The 24,705-nt window shown below is 40.0% G+C and overlaps 1 protein-coding gene across 1 annotated transcript in view; it reads right to left on the minus strand.

The window, feature by feature from the left end:
- CMYA5 (cardiomyopathy associated 5) overlaps positions 1–24,705 on the minus strand; it is a 45,849-nt gene that overhangs the window by 13,607 nt on the left and 7,537 nt on the right. The window contains exons 2-8 of the mRNA XM_036403208.2: positions 14,112–24,348; positions 11,343–11,438; positions 10,462–10,695; positions 8,695–8,717; positions 6,643–6,764; positions 2,524–2,673; positions 1,455–1,601 (exon numbers count right to left, since the gene is read on the minus strand). Coding sequence (XP_036259101.1) covers positions 1,455–1,601; positions 2,524–2,673; positions 6,643–6,764; positions 8,695–8,717; positions 10,462–10,695; positions 11,343–11,438; positions 14,112–24,348 — 11,009 coding nt within the window. The remainder of the gene's footprint in view (positions 1–1,454; positions 1,602–2,523; positions 2,674–6,642; positions 6,765–8,694; positions 8,718–10,461; positions 10,696–11,342; positions 11,439–14,111; positions 24,349–24,705) is intronic.

Consider the following 24,705-nt stretch of genomic DNA (forward strand, 5'->3'; position numbering starts at 1 on the left):
AGAATTGAAATTTGTATCAAAGCAGCTGGACTCCCCCTGAAGAATTGGCTTCCATTACTGGTGCTTATCTTTCTGCCTTCGGTGTTGAAAAGATGCAGCAATTTTGCATCAGCCAGTCCTCAGCAGTGTCCCCAAAAAGTCCATCTGGGGCTCATGCACTCCAGAGGGAGCTCAGCTGAGTTTCAGGGAAGGTGTTTAATAAGCCCACATTTTACCCAGTTTATTTGTTTTCTTAAAGAAACAGGCTGAAGGAAGCCATTAAAGACTCATATAAATTATCTTTTCTTAGAAGGATTCAATTTTTAGGAAAAAACATGTAGTGAGCTTGACACCAAAAGACAAAGAGATTTCTTAAAAATAGTCGTTTTAGAAAGGTGAAACCTCATTTTAAAATGATGATTTATTAGGTAGCAATAACTCATAATTATTTGTGCATTTGGCAGAAAGTCTCCACTATGTTCACAGTTGCATTGCTGAAGCCAAAAATTTGAATTTCCCCTTTGAGTTCTCTGGAAAATAACCTTTGTTAAAATATAAATCGCAAATTAAGTATTGGGGAGAATTATCAACATATGTGAAGTCTAGTAGGTTAAGCAAAAGGCTTGAAGCTCTGGCTGCTGCCAAGTAATTTTGACAAGAAACTCAGTGTGGAACTGAATGGAACATAGAATATTTTGCTATGAAATTGTTAGAAATCCTTGCCTGTATTTGTGACTTCAGGAATGCAGTAATTGTTTTTATCCTGCAGCACTGAAAAAATTGTCTGACAGGAGGGCCTCAAACACAAGGATGCTTCTCCTTGCTCGCAATTCAAGAAGCAATAGTTTTGTCAATACAAATTATTAAAGAAATTAATGATGAGAAAACTTAATCAGTCAAATGAAGCTCATAAGCAATACTCATCTAGTTACTCATCTCAATTTATACTACTTAAACAACAGCAGAGCCTCTCAGCCACACCTGAGATTTGTGTCCCACTCAGCAAGACACAGCATGCAACCTCAGTAAAGCAGTCCTTCCCTTGAAAAATTAATGGCTTAAATCAATGCAACATAGATGTAGTCAGGTGAATGGGATAGAGGCAAAACATGCAGCCATCTCCTCCACTGTGGGCAGGAGAGGGAGCAGCAGTAGGGAGCAGCCAGGTGGCTTTCCCAGAGCTTCCATGGAGCAGTGCAACACACTCAGAAGATAAATACATAATGTGCCACCCTGATGCTGCAGCCATGTGGCCCAATACTGGAAACATCTTCAAATCTGAATGCCTTCAAGTTTCCTCTCAGGAGCAATTATGTCACTATCTCTGAGCAAACAAGGGAATGACCATGAACTGCCTGCTATCTGCCAGATGGGCAAAATGGAGCAGTTTCTTCTGTGTCAGTAACACTGTGGACTGAATTAGTCTAAGGACCTGAAACTTGTAATAATAATCAAATTACCAAAAATGTACATACCTGTTTTAAAAACGGCTTTTTCACTGGGTAGACTGCAGCCTGTGCCATTCACAGCCATGACCCACACACTGTAGCAGCGATCTGGCTCCAGGTCCTCCAGAATGCAGTGGCTCTCTTTCACTGTCACTCTGTACTCTTCCACTAAAGCTAGGAGAACACACACATGCACAGGACCTCACACTGCTGCACTGGGAGGGCTTACAACTAAAACTCTCAAATAACACATTAAAAACAGTCAATTGGAAAAGATCTAGAAATTATTACTAGCTAAGATCTCCATATTTCACTCTGACTGACAAAGCTTTAGACATGCCCTTGAGTTGAGAGTACAAATGCCATTCATGGGAAGTGGAGATTATTGCTCTCAGTCCTACTGGACTGCAAGTTTGGGACATGCAAGCAGCAGTTACCAACCCTGGTGTCACCACTATATAGCAACAATTCCTCATAATGAACTATATAGCACTTAGGTATAAATAGCATATTACAAAAAGCCCTTAACATCCTTTAGCCTAGATGTATATGCATACATGGATTTATGCAGAGCCTTCTCTGCTTTGAGCTTTTTAACAAATGAGCATTTCAATCCCCTTTACTAAATTTAAATTTTTAATGTTTGAAATATTTTGAAAAAAAAAATCTTTGTCTACATGTGGAAATACTTCCTAATGCTTTTTCAATGAGGACATTTCTGAAGCACATGAAGGGTCCCAAAAACATAATGGGAGCTCTCCCCTTGGAAGCTCTGTCTGAAGTCCCCATGAGTAACAATGGGGCAGCATAGACACATCCTCTCTGATGGTCAGGCCTCTTCATGAAAAGGCACTTCAACAGGTGAAAACAACTGCCCTTGACTTTACAGAGCATGATATTATCTTGCATTTGTGGAGACAAAGGGGAGGAGAAGACGCAGCAGCTTCCTCACAATCTCCCCCACCATTGCCTGTCTTTAGTTTTATACATTATGTCTTCACAGCCTTTCCTCTTCCCATGTCATGGCCACTCCCCTGCAGCTCATCCTCCCACCTGCTTACCCCAAGCCAGGGCAGAAAGGGCAGATCTTACGCACCCCCTGCATCTTTGCTGGCTTGCAGCTCCTCCATACAGTAGACCTGGAAGCAGTCGATGGTGTCCCCATCATTCACAGCCCAGTAGACAGCTATGGAGGTGCTGGTGGCTGAGTTTGGCTCCTGAGGTATGACAGTCGGTGTCTGTGGGACTGAGAGGAAAGTTTCCCATTGTTATACGTGCTCCTGTGTTGTCAGCCGAATTACCTACAAATTCATGAGTCAACCCAATTGCTTATTTTCACTCAGGTTGCATATTTCCAGAGAGCAAGTGCAGCAGGAAATACAGAATACTGGTGCAGTCTTAGAGCAACAGATCCTCATAAACTAGGAACAGAAAAAAGTATCTGCTCAGCATTGGAAGCCCCCCATTTCCCTCACAAGTCTGGACAAAATAAGATGCAGTCTGAGTACTGGGACCAGTCAAACCCAGCACAAAGCATGTGCTTGTACCCTCCTCCACAGAGAAATGTGTGTACTGATCCCAGAAACGTGGGCAGCGGAAAGGACCTGCCACAGCAGGAAGGGATTCATGCAGTGTGTCAGTGCCAGTGACAGCAGCAGGGATGTGCTTCAGGCAAGGAAGGCTCTAACTGCGCTCTTAGAGAAGGCTCTAACTGCACTCTGCCCTGGGGTGGGCTCCTACTGCCCATGCACAGCTTGGCACTCCTTCCTGCCATGGTCATTTCCCCACAGACCAAGCGGACTGAGAATCCTTGGTTTGCAGGTGAAGCTGAACTCTGCCAAGGCACCTGAACCCTGGGGCTACCAGAATCATTCCTCACAAGTGCTTCAAAGATTTCCAAGGTTCCCCAGCTTTCACACCAACTTTTGTCTCCTGATTGACACAGATCCAGCCCCAGATGAGATATTGTTTACCTCTGTGATTATGTCATAGAAGAGAGGGAGGGCAAAGAAAGAAACAAAAAGCCCCAAAAGATGATAATTGTTAAAATGATTGCAGGGAACGAAAATACATGGTTCTATTTCTTCACCCAGTAAATTTCCATATTTCATGAATTCTCTTAGAATCTCAGCAGAAAGCTTCAGTTCTCTTTTCAGTTATCTCCACAGTAATGATGATAATCCCCTGTGGCATGAACAAGGCAAATGCAGATGCTGGCTGTTTCCTTATGATTTATACAGAGAGCCACCAGTACAGTAGCATTACATCTGCTACCCATTGAAAAAAAATTATCCTTCTTATTGCTAAAAACAATCCTCATTTTGTCTTTTGACTGCATCTAGAGTTGGCAATTAGGAAATTTATCATCTTTCGGAAAATACTTCCTTTCAGTGGACATGATGGGGAAACCATTTTTTCCCCATGAAGTTGCCTAGAAACCACTATTTTTGATCGCAGAAACCCCAGAGTTGCAAGATCTATTATTACACCAAATCTGAACAGAAGCTAGTTTACTGAATGAAACTTCTGGAAAAAAAAATCATAGATCAAAATTCAGTTCAGCAATATTGAGAAACATTTGATTTCTAATTTCCTTTTGCATAATATGAAACTATTTATTAGGAAGCAATTTCAAAACAGGAAGCTGAACTATTCTCTTCAGAAACAGAACATTTATGCATTATCCTCTTTTAAATGGTCCCTTTTAAGTGAATTTTAATCAAAAATGAGGTATTTGCAATATGAGGTTGACTAACTGATATTTTTCAACAGAAGAGTGGCATATGTTCTCATCAGTTCAGTTTTCATTGAAGTCCTGTATTGTAAGGAAGTTTTCTGTCATGCTGTGTAATCTCCACAGCATTCCATGTGTTTTCCGGTGTAATGAGAGACAATATTTCCTTATTTCCTTGGCATTGTGTACTTGAAGAAGGAGAGCAGACACATTCCTCTGTGACTCTATTTGAAACTTTTTTACAATCAGCAAAGGTCCTTGCCTTCCAGTATAAAAGGCCAGGACCTGCAGTGGGCTTTGGAAATAATAATTTTTAATTTTTTAATTATTCCCTCTTTTCTATTCCCAGGCAGAACCTGGGTTCCATTATGTTCATCAGCATTCTGCAAGGGGTTTTTATGCTAATGCATTTATGAATGGAAATGGATTACATGAAAGGATGAAGAACTTGAGGGAAAAGGTCTTTTCATTAGTGGATATGGAAAATTTGGAAATGGAGGGCATTTTGAAGGAAAATATTTCTGAAGTGGTGAAAATAATGTTCTATGAAATTGTTCAGTAAAACACAATTCTTTCTGAAGGAAAATACACAGATTGAAGAAATCTGGCACATTCACATTTATTTCATCATATGGCTTCAGTCAAATAAAATTCCAAGTGTCTGAAAATGGTCCCCAGTATGTGATAAATTCATAGCCATTCAATTCCATTCAACTCCAAATCAAGTTTCATATATACACGTAACTATTTTTCTTCAGGAAGGTTGTAACCTTGAAAAAACAAACTATCAAACAAATGACAAAAAACACACCAAATTTTTTGTCTGTTGCTTACCAAAGTAAAAATCATGGTAGCAGTTGAAATACTTTGCAGTAAAAATGAAGACAGAAAATTAGGTATTTTAGATATTAAGTCGGCATAAAGGATAAGGCACTTTAAATATCTCTTCTAGTGGACAATTATTCATTTGCAGTTTGTCAAAGCAAACTGGTCTGGAGCCAGCAAACCCAGTAGCTAATGCAAACTAACCCGGAAAGCAGACTTCAGCAGTTTAGGAAAATAAATGCTGGAGAGGCTTGTGGGAAAAAGAACTACGTGGCTCCATTCTCCTGTATGACCTTGCCAGTAGGCAGGAGCCTAGGAGGAATGAATGACTGCACCCATGGGACTGCAAGAGGAGGTTTAGGAACTAAGCCAAGAAACACAACACATTTACAACAGCAAGTTAACTGGCAGAGTGAGTTACAAAAATGGTCTTTTTATCTGACTTCCTAAAAAAATGACACTGAGATAATGCTGCATACACAAATGCCTGTCCAACTTCACTGGAGAAGCTTCAAATGCCACAGGCAAATTCATACACATCTGACAAGGACATTAACATCTCAGATATATTTGAGTTCCTCCAAGTCTAATAAAAGCAGTGGTGTGGAGGAGAGATATAATCTCCCCATACTGACACTGCTACGAAGTGCACTCAGCCCTTATTAGACACCAAAGAGTCAGCACAAGGTGGGCACTTCTCCAGGGTCCCATTAGTCTTGAAAATCCAGCCATGAACAAATCAACTTAGGGAATCTAATGCTCTAGTTTCAGTGCTCATGAACCGAACACATGACAAAGGGGCTTCCCTTCAAAACCCAGGGAATGACTATGATGGCAGTGGCGCATGTGCTGATGCATGGGAGGGCACAAAGCATGACAGTGAGATGTGAGATCCCTAAACCACTGTTCTCTTGAAAAAGAAACCCTGGAGTGGGGTCCCATTATGAAGAAAATGAATCCACAAAATGGTGCTGATAAGATCTCTGTTGACAGCTGTCCGGATCAAGATAATACACCTATGTATATAGGCAGAGCAGAAAACCCAGTCAGGCTTTTTAAAGGACATGAAATATCAGACAGAGATAAGTAAACCCCTTTCTCATGGGTAATTTTTAGTGCTACCCTCCCAGGCAGAGGCTGTTTCTAGCTATAGTTAACCACTTTCCCTTTCACATCCCTTGGGAATTTCAGGTGCCTCCATTCACTTGTGACAAGTCCAGGGACCGCAGCCTGACCTCATCAATCAGCCCCCTGCTCTCATTCCCACACCAAGCATTCTGGGACTGCCACCCTCAGAAGAAGAGAGCTCAGGAGACCCTTTAATTGCTTCTTCTATCTCTGTATGCAAGGAAAAGCAACTTCTTTAGCCCTGGGAGATTTAGAGATCAAGACTTTCTGCTTGTCTCAGGTACAGATGTCTAAAATGATGCAAGAATCCCCCAATTTAGCACTTCTCCCTCTTGCTCATCTTACTGTACCTACTATAAGCCAAACACTTGTGCACAATTAAACCTCGTTTTACATTCAACTGTGATTGCTAATTACATGGTTTGCAAATCTACACTTCTCATATAGATTCTGTTATTAGCTTCCTGAAGTTTCCAAAGTATTGCCAAAATGTTAGCTTTTGTGAAGACAATATCTGGAATTTCTTACCAGCCACGTGTTGTAAGGAGTGTTGATTGCTTTGTCCTGGACTGTCTGCATAGTGCTCAAACAGTGAAAAAGCACTGGGCACCTTCTCTAAAGAGAGGGTGGTATCCATTGCAGAAAGTAACCTATTTGGAAGAAAACACATATCTGTCTGTGTAAATTCTTTGCAGCATAGCATAGTTTTCCAAAGGCCAGAAGCAAAGACCACATGACATGTGCTGCTTTGAATATTTCATGGGAACTTAAGGACAGCATACAAGGAGAAGCTGTCTCCCTGATTTTGAACATTTACACCATACTGCAGTTTTGAATCAGGAGTACAGTGAGAGTGCTCATGGGTCTGTTTACACTTAACCCATGAGAATGTGAAGGTGTGGAAGTACTCTGCAAGACTCTCAAGAACACAGGGGTTTGGGCTTGCTAATGCAAGCCTTTAAAGGTTACAAACCTTAGAGCTAACTACAGCAGCTGACTCCAGAGATGTAGTGTAAAGCAGCTGCTTGTGGCAAGCTAAAAAACATGAGAGGGAAGATAGATTCCACTTAATTGTCCTGTATTTACTGGGTTCATTGTATAAAAAAACCCCAAACATTTTTAACCCTAGGACAGAAGCAAACTCAAGAAAATGGAAGGTTTTTTTTCAAGGCATCTGAATTTTATATTTCTCCCCTTCATTTTATTTCAGTCACCGAAGTAGTTAATTATGCATAATCTTAACAAAGTACAACAAATATTAAATACACTTTCTTAAGAAAAACATGCATTGTTAAATAGACTTGTTCTTAACCTATTTTATGTAGACCGGTATTATCAAACTAAAGTAATAACCAAGCCCATGCACCAAGCAGAATAAACTTGATTGTGTAAGTAAAAATGTAAAGATCAAGTGGACAGAAAGCCTTGCCTGCTCTAATCTTATGCAATAAACTAAATGCAGATACATGGCCAGACAGTTTGACTTGCAACAGGTGAGTCCAGATTTATAGTTCTAATTCTGGAAATTTATAGAAACCTTGAAGGGGTCTTTGGCACATTCTCTTCAGATCGCTCTCCCGGGGTTGTAATTTGACTGCAAACTGAAACCACGGTGTCAGTGTTATACCCCAGTTGGTGTCAGCACACATATCCCTGTGATGGCTGAGGCAGCACCAACAGGGGAATGTTTGATACTCACTGCACAGTGCCCAAGCCCTCTGGGGAGAGTCAGGGGTGGTGGGCTGGGCAGTGCAGTTTTGGGGGTTTGCACGGGAGAAGCCTGCAGCCAACTGCTCTGAATGTTTTCCCTTTACCATAGAGAATTTTTTTGGGGAATATGGGCTTATGGTTGAACACGTCTCTCATAAAGGATGGGACTCACCAAAATAACTCCCTTGAGAAAATCCCCCATGGCAGAGAACTGTTGGTGATTGTATGCATTTACTGGTGTGTACAGGCAGATGCAGTTATGATGTGGCACCAGCCCTGTGACACACCCTGAATCAGGCAGTGCTTGTGGAAAGCCATAGGAAAACATCAGCTCGTAGTCTCCTAGCCAGGTTTTGAAATCTACTTTGTCTCATTTTTCTGGACTTGTGTTCAGAAACATAGTCAAACTACCTGTGTTGCTTTGTGTTTTAACCTTTCAGAGACCAAGTGTTGCAGAACCAGATCAGTGAAAAAGGAAACGTGATACCATCTGACTGATAAGACATACCGTCAGTGGTATGTCTAAAAGTGGAAGCATGGTCACAATGGTTGTTGTATATGTATATATAGCAAAAACTACAAGGAGCATCCTTTTAAAAATGTCTGTGTAGAGATTTAAAATTGAGCTGATGTTTTTACATGCTATTTGTTTAATTAATGTACTACAGAACATGTGCAAAACACTTCAAAACCAGTCAGTTACAGCAACAAGTCTAAAGCTGCTTTTCTAAATTTCATTATTTGCAAGGTTTATAAAGGTAGCTCTGATTACTAGCAGTGTGTTTTCAAAAGCTCACAAATACTAAATGAAGCATCCAGCATGCTAGGCCTAGTACTCACTACAGTGCACTTAACCCATACTTCATGTACCTTTTATTCAATTCTTTAGATGACTAGAGAAGGGAAAAGAAATGTGTTAACAGTTTTCAAAACCCTCGAAGTGTTGAAAAGCCAGTCATGGTCATCTAACAGTCTTTTTACTCTCCACAGACACAAACCATACAGCTTTAGTGACTTGAGGTTGTGTGGAATGCTACTCATTCACACCAGAAGAGAATTTACTTCCTTAGAAATATTTCATTTCAAAGCTCTGGCTCAGGAGGGTATTAGAGTATAAATCTCATTTTAAGTGCTTGAGGAGTCAGTATTCAACATCTTGATTTAAAGATGGAGCATAATCAAGTACTTTCTAAAACCAGGACTTTTAGAGAAAGAAATCACTTAAGAATCACTTAAGAATGCACATTAAGAATAGTTAAATCCAAATTCTGTCTAAAATGTACTTCATAACTTCTTATTACTAGAAGCCATGTGAGATTTTTACTTGTGTAATGAGAGTTTGTCCCATGCCCCAGGAATTTTCAGATAATGTTTCCTGGCATGTGAACAAAAAAATTCCTGTCCTTTATCACTAACAGAAGGGAGCAGGGAAATCCAGTAATTTTTACACTCCCACAAAAGAATTTCAGATAACAAAATCATATTTGCCAAAACACTGATCCTCACAAAATCAGGAAAATGATCTAATCCAAAATAGCAAATCTACCACAACATTCACTTGGTTACAGGATACTACAACATTGTGTGGCACGGAGCAGGGAAGAAAGCCAAATAATGGAATAATTTCAGTAGCTGCTGGGGTCTATGTGGGCTGGACACTTGTATTCTGAAAGCTGGCTTATTTTGCATGAGTGATCAGTCTTTAGACAGTAATTTGACCTTTCTATTTCTGGCATTCCAAGATAGTTTATCTGCAACTTCCAGGCCACATGCTAATTCCATAATGGGGGAAGATTATTATCCCAGAAGCTCCATCCTCTTTGAGACTGGTAATATACTTGTGGAGAGAAGAAAGTGCTGTCACTCATTTAAGGACGAGTCTTGCAGCAGAAGAGCAGTATTGGAGGACCCAGGACCAGCAACATCCTCTGAGCAAAGTTTAAGACTAATGACTGTATGAGTTAGTAGGTCCAGTCCTGCAGATCACTGGAGGTGTTTTTCACATCCAGGAAGGACCATTAGAGCCACACACATCACATGCACAGCCCTCAGCCTATTTCATTGTCACGGTTTCACCCCAGTCAGCAACCAACATGGCCCCTCACTGTTTTTCAACAGTAATTGTTTATCATAGCCTCAGTAATTTGGATAAGTACTGTCCATCTGCTCATTAAAAATACCCCAAAAACAACAACAATACACAACAAAAAACCCTACAGCCCAGAAACAATTTTACTTTTCTATTACATGTTCTTGTTTCAAAGATCACTTCCTTGTTGTTTATTATTCTACATAATATGTATTTTATTTTTCATATGGTAAAATACCTAAATACTCTAACATCTCTTACTTCTCAGTTATTAATTCTAGATGTATTATCAAACTGTCTTTTCAATTTTAAAAATGAACAGGACCATTTTACTAGCATGTCACATTTTTGTCCTGTGCATTCTCTCTACAGTTCTCTCTGAGAATTCCCACATCAAAACCAAATGATCCAGCAGTTTCAGAGTGGAATAGCTGAGCTAGCAAGATTGAGCTATCTTAAAAAAAAAAAATTAATTGAGACCCTAGATACATAAGTATTTTCCTAACTAGTATCATAAAAGCTACAGCATGAAAGCCAATTCCACTTACATTTAGGAAAACAAATCCATCCACTTCATCTGTTTCTTTTACTGTTGTCTCCAAAGTTTCCTTTGCTGAATCAACAGTTTGCTGGAAATTTACCATCTGCTCATACAGATATTCCATTTTCATCTTCTTCACTTCCTCAAAGTTTTCTGATTTCTCATCATATTGTGCTACCACTTTCTTAAGCATCTCTTCATTCTGTTTTTCCAATAAGTCTGCATTTTTCTTACAGTTTTCCTGCAGAATAAAATGATAACATTTAATGAATACAGAGAAATTCTCAATTACTCATAGACGAGCCGTCCACCGTATTGATTCTGGCACATTGACAGTAAGACAATTTTATTTCTGCAGGTAAACTCCTCTGTGAGAAATATCTCTAGAGAAATACATCAATAACAACAACAGCTTTTTATTTTTTTTAACTGTTTAAAATTAAACTTTAATATTTCATCACTGAGATAGGAAGTCTGACCAAAAAATAGCTAAAAATGCGTAGTTACAACGGGAGTTAATACAGTTCTCAAGGCTTAAGAACTTGGGCAATCAGAATTTAAGATACTGTCCAACTAATTTAAATGCTTTGCATGGGATTCTAAATAAAACACCATGTGAGCTTTTTATAGGCATAAACAAAATTAAGGGAACTTTTTCCTTCAGTGTTTGACAGTTACATATTCCACTTTGCAGTAATGTGCAAAAAGGCAATCTTTTTCTTCCTCCAAAGTTAACACCTTCCAGTGAACTTCCAGAGAAGTCAATTTGAGGACTGGAGCAGCAGCCCATTTTAGTGGAAGCAATAATGCTGCACAAATAGGCAAGCATATTTTAGAAGTAATCCTGCAGAGGAAAAGAAAACTAGTGTGATAAAACACTGGACTTACCTCAACTGAATTAAATCTCAATTCAATATCACTCACAAACTCTTCAATCTTCATTGACTTTTCTTCCAGTGCTGTTAGCAATTTACTTAACTGATCCTGAAATTTAAAATGTTTCAGTAACTTAGGCAGGTTATTTTATAAACTTTTTACACAGAATTTATTTTAGGTGAATATTTTTCTTTTGCCATGAGCCACCATTGGAACAATTTTTAAGTAAGTTCAAGTATCACCCTGGCTGCAAAGACAAGCACAGAAATAGCAACTGGAACAGTGACAGAACTGTTTCCAAACCAAAACAAGTGAGCTCAGTTCGATAAGGCACTCTGTCCATACAAGCTGTTGAACGTTAAGAATTCCAATGCAGCTTTGCCAGAGAGTGAGGGTACTCAGAGCCTCATGAGTGTCCTTGAGAGATCGTAGGAACAAGCCCATAAAAAGGAAGATAACAAAGGTAGTTGTGAGGGTCATAGATTATACTGTGTCATGGCTTTTAAAATTAGAATTTGAAAGATAGATATCTGTCTCTATATAGGTCAATGTATAGATAAATAGATACACGTTTATGTATGTGTAGTATATATATATATATATATATAAAATTCCTGGAAACAAGAAGTCATCAAAATCACTGGTTGAATTATGTGGAAACAAAAGCAGTCCAAGGCACACAGATCAAAGACAACTCAGAACTTTTTCTTAGTGCTTCTTGACCTTTTATGAAAATAAGTTGCTCAATTGCTCTGGCACTATTCATAATTTATAAAAATGCTTAGTTTTAATTTGATGGCATAAATCTAAAAGGAAGGTTATTTTCCTTTGTAATGGCTTCTTATTATGGCAAAATTTTACAGCTAGATAAAAAGCACAAGACTTTACATTAATTACAAGTGTGCCATTGGAGAATACAATTGAAAGCGCCCTTTAAAAATATTTAGGGAAATCATCAAGATTTGGAAACAAATTTCTGTTTGTCGGGATGAACTGTAAAATCTTACAAATGCCATCCCTAGCTCATTTAATTCACTGTGAAGCTCTGTTCTCACAGTTTTCATGCAACAATAATTTAGAAAAAATTTGAGATTAAAAATCATGCAACAGGCATTTTAATATATTAATGTTTTCTCAGTAATTTATACAGAAGTAACAAGAGACATACAAATGCAGTCTCAAAGTAACCTGAGCCCTGAGTGTTAGAAATCATGTGAAACCAGGCCTGTGTTGCAGCCAAATTTAATACTGGCTTCATATCCCTGCTCCACAGCCAGGGAGTGATGTCATGGGATGTTTATTTGCAGCTTGACTCACTGTAATGTGGGTACATTTGAGGGGTGGCTGGGATCTGTGACTTTATTGCTGACTTACTTATGCCTTGTTATCACTGCTAAGTCAAACCCAAATGGCCATGTATAAAAAACAACTCTACATCTGAGATGGTTTGCAAGTACTGATAACTGAAACTGTTACATTGACTCCTACTTTTGATTTCTCTCTTCTACATATGAGATAATATAATTTAAATACCACCAATACAAGCCCTTCTGGAATTTCACTAAAATGACATGAAATCTATATTCCTTTCAAATGAACATGTGACAAAAAAGAGATCTCATCTTTCATTTACTGGGGTGAGAGTAAATAGCTGGTAATCAAGAAAGAAACATCTGTATGATATGTTCACTTGTACATGAGCAGATCTGATATTGGAGAAGTGACGTATCACATACATGTTGTTTTCACAAGCAGAACTCTAATTTAATGAACAATAGCTTCCACAGAAAAAGCATTTTCACCAGTATTTATAGCAATGGACTAGCTTACTGAAATGGAGGGCATTTTATCTAGTGGGGGGAACAGCTTGGATATAGTGGCAAGTAGGACTTTATAAACTCTTACCTGTGCTGACACCACAATGCTATTGGCACAGAATGGTTTGGGTTGGAAGGGACCTTAAAGGCCATTTAGTTCCTATTTCCTTGCCATGGGCAGGGACATCTTCCATTAGACCAGGTTGCTCAGAGCCCCATCCAGCCCGGCCTTGAACACTTCCAGGGCTGGGTCATCCACAACTTCTCTGGGCAACCTGTTCCACTGCCACATCACCCTCACTATGAAGAATTTTTTCCTTATTTCTAATATAAACCTTCCCCCTTCAGTTTAAAGACATTGCCCCTCATCCTGTCACTAGATGCCCTTGTAAAACCTCCCTCTCCAGTTTAAGGCCATTTTGCAGATGAAAGTGAATGGAACAGAAAATAAGTTGGTACTTCAACAAAACTGTGTATGGTGATTTGTCTAACATCTCCAAGCAACCAGCGCATGTAAGTGGGACAGGGAACACTTTATGATGATACCAATCTCCACATATGGAGGTTTCTGTACCTTGTCAAGTGAAGTGAGCTGCTGTTACTGAAGTTTTATTTTCATAGAAACAACATTCTTCCCATTTCTCCCCCTACATATCAAAACCAGAACAAACTCATACAGATAAGACTGAAAGATGGAAAGTCTGCTAACAACTACATATAAAAAAGGCCATTCAAATTTATGAATAAATAAAAATACCAGCTTAGCAAGTCTAGGACTCCAGAGAATACCTTAATAAAATGGTCTCCCATCAAGATCTACAGCAGGTGTGTAGGAATAGTTTTTATTTAATAGATACTGCATCTTAGCTTCTGGACTGCTCTTGGAAGCCTCTCCTCTTGATAATGCAAGAGAACTGGAGAAATTAGCCTTAGTATCTTCTTTTTTTGCCCAAATTATACTTACCTTCATCTTGATTGCAGCATCATCTAGTGTTGTGACTTCATGGTCTTTATGCTCTCCAAAAAGCTTATCAATAGCAGATATTGGGCATTTGCAGTGGTAACAATAAGTGTCTACTTGTGCTTTCTTCAGTTCTCTCTGTGGGCTCTCAACTTGAGGAATGTTTGTTGCTGATTTTTCAGGATACATCACCACAAAGCCCGAATCTTCAAGCTCAACAGGAGTTCTTTGTTCTGGCTCATTAACAAATTCATAACTATCAGCAGCATGATCAAAGGAATCCCTGTCTTCAAATAATAGCTCCTCGTGTGTAAATTGAGATGATATTTCATCTTGCAAAAGCTCTTCTTGTGTAATCACATCATAGTCCATTGACTCAGCAAAATCTTCATAAACATCACCGCGCTGCTCCTCTCTTTGCAAGTCTGGATTCTCTGTTTGCTGAATGGTAGGAACACAGGACAGATGTTCCTGAGTAAACTGCTCATCTACACTGTCTTCAGTGGGAGCCCTGACATATGGAACATACTTTTCCATCTGAGGAAATGCTGTTATATCTTGCCGTTCTTCCTGCTCAGTACTAGCTTCTTGATATGCAGCTCCCTGATAATCCACTTGATGACTGTATCTTTGTTGACTTGGCTGCTCTGGCAACTCTTCAGTTCTTTCTACTGGTACATTTTCTTCTTCTCTTTGTTCAGTGATATCAGTTCCTGCACCTGAAAGAACTGTTTTGCTTCCAAAAGGAATGGCATGCGTTGGCTTGCAAATTGTTGCTTGAATGTTGCTGTCAGCCTGGAATTTGTCTCTCTCCGTAACAACTCTTTCTGACAGAACCTCAGTTTTGACATACTGAACGTCACCAGATCCCTCCTCCTGGTTATTCTCTGAACTCCAAACCAAAATTCCTCCACTAAAGGACTCATCTTCTGGTATCTGATGTTTCTGAGGCCCAATGGCTTTACTTGGAATTTCATCTTTGAGAATGTATTTTTCAAAATAAATTCCAGTTCCATCATCTGTGTCTGAATTTCTGCTAGGGAAAGAAGCATTAGAATTACCACTTTCTTCATCGGAGGGAGTCTCATCCTTTGTCTTTTCTCCTACTGCTTCTGCATATAGGTCCTTGTATAAAAATGATAGAGCAGGTGGCTCCTCTAAAAGCTCTGGGTTAACTGCAGCAACAGTGGTAGGGAACAAGAGAGATCGTTCTAGCACTCCTTCTTCTGAATCGAAGAGCGGGGTCCCTGGTGACTTGCATTCATCTTCTACATTTGTAATGCTTTTACTGCTAGAATCAATTGATTTCTGCAGTGGTAAAGGTTTTGAGGCATCTGCGTAGGATTGCATTTTGCCTTCTCCTTTTATGGTACCATAAAAGACTTCATCCAGGTCCTCAAGTAAGGAAAACTCTTCTAAAGTATCTGCCTCAGTATTCTCTTTAAAAGGTTCGGCTTCTTCCATACATTCATTAGGGTCTTCTGTCACAGGAGACAATGAAACACGTCTTTCAAATTGTGGCTTAATCGGAGATTTGTCATCAATCAATGTATATTTTTCAAAATAATCCATATCAGCAGTACCATTATTAGGATCCAACTTTGCACAATTATTGTTTTCTGGCAACAGGAGATTTTCTTCTTGAGTTTCTACAGTTTGCTCATCATCATCCGTTTTGACCAATTCTATTAGTTCATGGCTTGCAGTCTTTCCCAATACAGAGCTTTCTGAAATTTCTGTGGTTCTACCAAAAGTTAGGGCTCTCTGGCCATCCTCAACTGATTTTCTTCTAAATGAAGGATTTGTTTCCAAGTATTCTAATTTATCAGGCATGTGTTTACTTTCTTCTTGATCAACAGAAGAAATATCTGTAGGTGCATGAATATTGAGTATTTCATAACCTTCTGAAATTATATTAAATAGATCTTTTTGTTCAGTAGTCTCCAGAGCATGCTGGCTGTCTTCTACAACACTTGCATGTACCATTTCTTCCTCTTCTCCTCTCAGGTAATGTTCAGGCACCTCAGAGATTTTGCCTACCTCCAGATGTTGCATTGCTTCAATTTTTGTAGGGTTTAAAGTACTAGTTTCATGCTCCAGAAGTTTTTGTGGACCTTGATTATCTCCTACCACAGATGGTAAATCATACCTCTGTGTTTTGGGACTAGTGTCTGAGGACTTCCTGTGAGAAAATTTATTTGACACTGATTCAGAAACTCTAAATGTATGTCCCTTAGTCTCTGTAGTCCCATGAACTGTGAATTCTGTGCAACTTCCAGCTGGGAATTGCTTTGATCCAAAATCGGAAGCTTCATTTGGAGTAAGCTGAATTCCTTGTGTGTCTACTTCTGTAGCCCCTATTGGACTAATTGAGCAAGTTTTCACCTCTTCTGCCAGCCAGCTAGCCAGCCCAAAAGATGGAATATCTGGGTTCTGCTTTTCTTCAGAACTTGAGCTAAGGGGCTTAATCTCTGCTGAGGAGAGGCTACCCAATTCACCAGAATAATGCTGTGTTTTATGTGTCACAGTTTCATGAGCAAGGTCGGATGAAACAACTCCCAGATGCTCCAAGGTTGTATGCTTTTGGTCTTCAAAACCTTGTTGCATTTCATGTTTATGCTCTCCTTCAGTATAAATGCCTGAAAATTTGTTAGATTGCTTTCCAAGCATGTCTGCTACATCAGATAAAGATGATGGAATATTTTGTTTCTCTTCATCATCAGTGAGAGCCACTGATACTGGCTTTTCAAGTTCTGACTTCCCAGGTAATTTATGAAAAGCTATAAATGACTCTGATGACACTGCTTGCTGGTCTGCTACACCAGTCACCTTTGACTCTGTGGTCACTGACCTTGGTACCGTCTGTACCTCAGGTTGCATTTCTTGCTCATATTGCTCAGTAGTGAATTTGGGGGAACTTCTGAGCTGGTCTGGAGACAAATATATTGTATCCAACAAAGAAGATTCTGGCTTCTCTTGGTCTTGCACTTGAGACATACTCTCCAAGTGTGCTGTCTTAAAGGTTGCTGTTTCAGGTGAACTGAGTTGAATTTTTTGCAACTGTTCATTGTGTGGTGGAATTACATGTTCACACTCTGATTGTATGGGCTCGGTAATAAATGGCTGCATTTTTTTATTTTCTTGTTTGGCAAGAGACTGTGTGGGAATCATATATTCAGAGACTGGTTTTGAGTAAGGTGGAACTTCTTGCTGGCATGTTTCATCAGCTGAATAAAATGGAATTGAAGGTTCAGACTGCAGTTTTGAAGGTACAGTCAGGTAATCCTGGCTTTCTAGACTTCCTGTTTTATCTGTAGAATATGATACATTTAGTTGTTCAGATTCTAATTGTATAGCTGTGTGAAAGTAATGTGGAGTCTGCTCTCTCTCAACTTCAGGTAAAATTTCATATTCAGCCTCTGACTTCTCAGCTACAGGCAAATGTAGAAGACTTTCTGTATTCTCTTCTTCTTTTCTTGCAAAAGAGGACGCTGGCTCAGGCAGAGCAGTTTCTGAGTGTTCTGTTTTACAGCTGGAATAAGATATTTCTAAATGTTTGGGGGGTGAGCCTCCAGTTACAGGTGAAGACTTTGGACTTCCTTCAGGGCTTGCTTCAGAGACAGCGTGTGAAGCACCCAAAGGTACAGGCACGGTTTGTTCAGTAAGAGATGAATATGGTTGAATTTTGTGGCTGTCTGCTTCCTCAGTGGAAAATGATAAATTTTGTTGTTCAGTTTCCAGCTGAGCACTTTGAGATGAAGGAGCATCAGTGTCTTGCTTCTGTGAATATCCTGCTCTCAGTGGGGCCATTTCATGCTTTTCTGCTTTGTAAGTAAGACTTAATAAATCTGATTGTTTGAAATCTTGTTGCACAGTTCCCTGCTCCTCGGTCCTGACAAAGGTATGTGCTACAGAAGGTGTTTCTGGCTGCTCTGTTTCAACATTAGAGGACTGCAAACTAACATGTGGCTGTTCTGGTTGGACCTCATCCCTCCACTTTGTTTCGCCAGTGAAATATGGTTTCTCTGGATGCTCCAGCTGGGCAGTCTGTGGTTGATCTGCTTTGCCACAGGAATATGATAAATCTAGTGGCTTTATTACACAAGTCTCTGCTTTGCCAAGAGAGTGTGACAAATCTGGATGTTTTGAATTCAGTTTTTCTGGTTGCAACTGCTCTGATTTTCCTGTGGAATATGAAATATCAGAAGGAGTGAACCCTGCTTGTGCAGCATCCTGCTTTTCTGTTTTGCCAGAGGAATACAAGAAGTCTGGGAACTCCCCTTCCACTGTGGATGTATTTGGTTGCTCTTCCATGCCATGAGGACTTGAAAACACTGGTTGTTCCAATTTTAGTTGCACTATTTCCTCTGGGTGTAATGTATAGCTTCTCCTCTCCTGTTTGACCTCCAGCTGTGCACTTCGTTTTTCTTCACTAACAGAAGAGGACAAATCTGTGTGCAGTACTTTGCCTGTGGCATCCATGACATGTGCATGTTCAGACTCAGGTAGAGCAGCCCATGATGGCTCTGTTTTGACAGATGAATGCAACAAACTCTGTTCTTTCAGCTCTGGATGAGTTGTTTTATGAGGTTCTGCTGTGCCAACAGAGAATGACAAATCTGCATATTCTGAGTTTGCTTGGGAATTTTGCAGTCCTTCTGTATTCTCCATAGAGCACTGTAGCTCAGGGTGTTCTGCTTGCATTCCTGAATCTTTCCATTCCTCTGCTTTTTTGAGAGATGATGAAAACTCATTTGTCTTTTCTTGCTCTGGTTGAATCTTTTCTTGCTGTACTGTGCCAGTGGAATGAAATAAATCCAGGCACTGCAAATCCTCATCAGCAATTTGAGTTTGCTGTGTTTCACCAACTGAACATGATAAATTCATTATTTCTGCCTCTGGCTGAATGATTTCATGGTGTTCTAATGTGCCAGCAGATAAATCTGAATGGTGTGATTTTGCGTTTAAAGTTTCTTGTTCTGCCTCACTGAGAGAATGACATAAGTCTAAATGTCCCAATTCTGTCCACGCTTTCTTGCCTTGTGCCTCTTTTTCGAAAGAATGCAAGAAGCCTTGCTTCTCCTCTCCAGCAGTTTGCCCTTGCTCTGTTGTGCCAGATGACAGATCTGGTTTTTCTAACACTGCTTGTGTAGTTCTTTGTGGCTTTCCTTTATCAATGGAATGCAGTGAATCAGGATGCTTTGGCTCTGCTGTTAACATTTCTCCTTGCTCCATTTTTCCACTTGGGGATGGTGCATCTGGAACTCTCTGTTTCTCCTTTGCAGCTTGTGAATGCTCTGCTCTGCTGACAGACTGTTCCACTTTAGAGCATTCCACAGCTGTGTGCTCTGTCCCTCGTTGCCCCACTTCCCTGGCCAGGGGTGCCAAGCTTGCATGGCCTGGCTCCAGCTGTGCAGGTGGGATTTGCTCCATTTTGTCATGACCACCTGGCTTCTCCAATCCCAGCTGGATTGTTTCCTGCACTTTGTGGAGGGAATGTTCTAGCCCAGGGTGTTCAGGTTTCAGCTGTGATGTTTGCAGCCCTCCTACTTTGAAAACAGAGTAAGGCAAATCAGAATGTCCCTGCCCTGGTTCTGCCATTTCTGTTTCCTCTGCTGTACCCACAGAACGTGACAAATGTGAAATTTCCACTTCTGGCTGAGCTGTTTTCTGTTCCATTTGTCCGAAGGGATAAGTTTGCTCTGTTTCTTGTACTCTTTGTTGTACCTCTGTGATGTCCAGAGGAGATATCACATCAGTATGCTCCACCTCTGGTGGTATCCTTTCATCATCTGGCCTGTCAATGGAAAATGATAAATTTGGTTCTTCCAAGAACTCCTGGGCATGTTCTGAAGTGTCCCTTTTATTGGGAGAATGTATTAACTTTTCTTGCTCTAACTCCTGCTCTGTGGCTTTCTGCTGCTTTTCTCTGCCAAAAGAAAGTTTTCTGTGTTTTTGATCCAATGGTGCTACTTCTTCCTGGCTTGTCTCACCAGTGGAATGTGACAAATCAGGATGCTTCATTTCGCATGGTGCAATTTCTGTGTGTTTTGACTCTATTTGTGCAGTTGCTGGAGAAGCTCTTTTTTTACCTACTTTAGGCAATTCTTGGTGTTTAGACTTAAACTTTTGAGTTGATTGTTCTTTGCCTTTATCAAAGGAAAAGGATGAATCTGAATATTTTGAATCCAGTTGAGAGCATGACTGATTTGGGTATTGAGATTCTATTTCCATACTTTCATCTTGTGCTGCTTCACTCAGGCTTCCCTGTGAATCCAAATGTTCTGATTTTTGCTGAGTTTCTCCCATGGTGTATGAGAGCTCTGGATGTCCTGACTCCTGCTCCACAATATCAACTTGCTTTGATTCACCACTGTCCCATGAAACATCTGGATGTTCCAACATTACTGGTTCAGTTTCTTGTTGCTTCAAATGGAATGGTAAGGTTGGGTTTTTTACTAATTTTTCTTCCTCATGAGAGGAATATGGCAAATCTGAAGTTATATGATATTCTGAAGTTATTTCCATTTCCAGTGGAGCTTCTTTTTCACTGGAAGGAGGCAAAAATGTTTGCTCCAGCTTTGGATGTACTATTTCTTGTTGCTCTGATTTGTGCTGCACAATTTCCTTCTCTGTTTCTGTACTTACATAAAATGTTTTTTCTGGATATGCTGGTTCTGTTTGTATTTCTTCTTGCATTTGTTTACTGAATGAATATGGCAAAGATGGATGCACTAATCCGGGTTGGGCTATTTCTTGCTGTGCTAAATTATTTTGGTCTGTGACCTGTGGCTCTTCTTTACCCAGGCTTTCTGAAATACCTGAATACTCTGTTTCCATTTGCACCGCTTCTTGTTGGTCTGTTTCCTGCTGTTTCACCTCTCTTTGTACTGTATCTTGTTCCATCCTGCCAAAGGACCGTGAAACATCTGGCTGGGGCACATTCAGTGGTGGTGTTTCCTGTTGCTGAGTACCAGCAGTGGAACAGGAAGGAAAAGACTGCTCCTGCTCCATTTGTGATGTTTCCCAGGGCTTTGCTCTGTCAGTCAGTTGTGACCACAAAGTTCCGGACTCGACTCCTTCTTGTGTCGCTTCTTCAGTGATAAATGAGAAATCCCTCTTTTCTGAAACTACTTGAACATTTTCATGCTGCTCTGCTTCACTAATGAAATATGATGGCTCTGGACCTTCTAAGTTTCTCTGTACAGCTTCTTGTACCATCTCTCCCTGGGAATACAGTGGATCAGTTTGTTCCAGCTTTGGTTGCCATTTTTGATGTTCTGTTTTGCCAGCAGAATATGTTGTCTCTGGCTGTTTCACCTTCAGCTGTGAAGTTTTATTTTCCTGTTCTTTTCTGGTAGAATGTGGCCAAACTGGAAGCTCTGACTGCAGTTGAGTAGTTTCTCCTTGCATTGCCATGGCAGAGGAATCCAGCTTACCTTCAGACTGTGAATCCTGCTGTACAGGCTGTGGCTGTTTTCCTTTGTCAGTTTGTGACAGTTCTTTCTCCTTTGTTTTATTAATGGGATGCGATAAATCTGAAAATGCTGTTTCCAGATACCCAGTCTGTTGTATCTCAGCCCTTCCAGTGGAATCAAATCTATCTGGATGTACCAACTGGAGTTCTGCAGCGTTTTCTTTCTCTGCTTCCTCCATCAAACATGGTAAATTTGAATGTACCTGTGCAAGCTCTTCTTTTTCTTCTTGTTTTTCTTTTTCAGGGGAATAAGACGGTTCCTGTTCAAGAGGACTGAATGCTTGGTTTTCTGTTTCTTCCCTGAAAAGCAAAACTTGATGTTCATTTTCCAGCCGTGCACTTTGCATTTCCTTGACTACTTCCTGGGTTAAAGAAGAGTCTGTATGACCCATCTCCAGCTGTGCACTCTCTGATTCCACCATTTTTTCTCTGGAATATGATAGATCCTCAGATCTATCATAGCTGGAGACCTCTACCTCCAGCTGTGTGTTGTCTGATTCTTCCATTTCTTCCCTGGAAAAAGAAAAGTCTGGATGCTCCATCTCCAGCTGTGCACTCTCTGGTTCTATTGTTTCTTCCTTGGAAGAAAATTCTGGTTGTTCTGTCTCCAGTTGGGATCTCCCTGATTTTTCTCTTTCTTTTGTGGAAAAAAGAAGTTCTGGGTAGTCTGTATCTGGTATTGCACTCTCTGATCCCTCTGTTTCTTCCTTAGAATGTGAGAAATCTGGAAGTTCTGTCTCTAGCTGTGCACTTCCTGGTTCCTCTATTTCTTCCCTGGAAAAAGAGAAGTCTGGATGCTCCATCTCCATCTGTTCACCCTTCAATTTCTCTGTTTCTTCCTTGGGAGAAAAGAAATCCAGATGCTCTGTCTCCATCTGTGTTGTCGCTGATTCTCCAGTTTCTTTGGTGGAATATGAGAGGTCTGGATGCTCCATCTCCTTATGCCCACCTTCAGCTTGTTTGTTTATTTCAGTGGAAAAATCAGAGGGATCAAAAGCTACTGCTTTATTTGTAGCTGAAGTTTTCTGTGTTTCTTCTGTTTCTGTATGAACAGGATATGAAATGCCAAAATATTTAGAATCTATATTTTCAGGAATTGGTGGTTTTAATTTAATTCCTTGCTTCTTTGTTTTCTGAAGTGAAAAGTCTTGTTCAGTCTTTGTTTGGTTCTCCAAATGAACATTTTGAATTCCTGAAGATGGGGTCTTTTGACCCTCTTCTCTTTCAGCTGAATACATTACACCTGAAGTTGCTGACTCTGACAGTGCAGTTGATGATGGGCACTCAGTTTCTTGCTTTTCTGTTTCATTTCCAGAATGTGGTAAAAGCACGTGTTCAGACTCAGACTGTGCAGCTTCTGATGACTGAGGAATAATATCTTCCTGTCTTATTTCAGTTGAAGTGGGATATTTGGATTTAGCTGATGGAACATCAGGTAAGTAAGACTTCTCTGTTTCCCTCTCAGGATGTTCTGACATAGATTCTGTAGGCAAAATATGCTGGGAACTTGGTCTATCTAATTCACTAACAAAATCTGCTGAAACAGACTGTGGTGCAGAATTAGGCTGAATTTCCTGCTTCTTCACTTCATCCAGATGATCTGATGCTGGCAGCAGGGATTGGTCTGGCTTCTTGTTTGCATTTTCGGCTGAGGGAAGCAGCACTTGTTTCTTGTCAGACTTGAATGGTGTGGAGGTTGTTGACTCTGTTATTGATGTTCTGGCTGTGGCTGAATGACTTAGCTGCTCCCTGGATGCTTCTTCATTCTTCAGTAAATGTCCTGAAACCTGATTTGGAGTCTCTAAAAGAGGTTGCCTCTCTTTTCCTTCTTCATGTTGAAGAGTTGATTCTTTCATTTTATAAGGTTCAATATTTTCAGATGAAACATCATTTTTCTTAGAAAGCTGTTTTTCAAGAGGTGATGTTGGTGAAGAAAAGCTTTGATTTGCTTGTTCTGTGAGTTGCTCTCTTTGCTTCCTTCTTCTCTCTGAAGGCGTTTCAAGAATTTTACTTCTTGCTCCCTGGAAATGTTTTGGATATGTGGAGAGTGAACCAAACTTCTGCAATCTTTCTTTTACTGATGTTTCAAGGAACTTTTCAGAATCTCCTGAAGCTGAGCTACTTCTCCGGATTCTGTTTTTCTCCAATGTTTCAGGGGCTGGCCCAGTCCCTCCAAAAATTGAGTTGAACAGTTGGATTCTAGCTTGTACTGGTCCTCCAAGAATTGGACCAACTTTTCTCAGTCTGCTCTCCCTAAATATTGATCTTATTGGAGCACGTTTTACGGGCTCTTCTGCGATATTCTCTTGATCCTGTTTGTTGTCCAACATTTCCTCATCTGTGTCTTGTGTTTCCACCTGTTCTACATTCAATGTGGAGGCTTGCACATCTCCTAGAACAGTTCTTGGTTCTTGCCTTTGCATTCCAGAAGAGTCACGTTTTTTATTGCACTGGCCTCCTTTTGGTCTTGTAGCCATTGGCACCCTATTTGAAGATTTGCGTGTCCTTTTCCGAATGATCTTGCCTTCATCCATAATAAAGATAACTTTTCCTGGAGGAGAACCTACTGGTGAACTTTCCATACTGTAAAGATCAGAAGTTGTACTAGTTTCTGAGGTCCAGGGAGTAGAACATCTGCTCGAGCTGGTTTCCCAGGTTATTCCACTGTCTTCACTTTGGCATGTTACCATAGAAAAGGAAGGGTTAGTCATGATGTACTGCAGCTTGGGTTTCACATCTTCACTTTGGATAAGATCTTTTAAACTACAAACAAAAAAAGAAATAACAAAAGAAAGCTGTAAAAACACACAACAAATTAAATTATGGAGGAAAAAGCTGAATTTATTCATTAAAATAAAAATGGCTTTCAAAGTTGTAAAAATACTGCATAAGCATAGATTTTGAAGTACAAGCATAAGAAAAGTCATATTTCATCTCACAGCTATATTTTAGATTAATTTAGATGTAAAACTGCATGTTGCAAGGTTAATTCAATGAAGGGGAGGTGTTTAAAAGATCTTGACAATGCAGGAAGAACAGTCTTTGATCTGACCTTGTTTTGCCAGTGTGAGGTTGAGCTGATTCTGGGGCTATTCTCCAGCATGTGTTTATCTCACAGTA

Source organism: Molothrus ater, chromosome Z, assembly GCF_012460135.2.
Source record: "Molothrus ater isolate BHLD 08-10-18 breed brown headed cowbird chromosome Z, BPBGC_Mater_1.1, whole genome shotgun sequence".
Lineage (NCBI taxonomy): Eukaryota > Metazoa > Chordata > Aves > Passeriformes > Icteridae > Molothrus > Molothrus ater.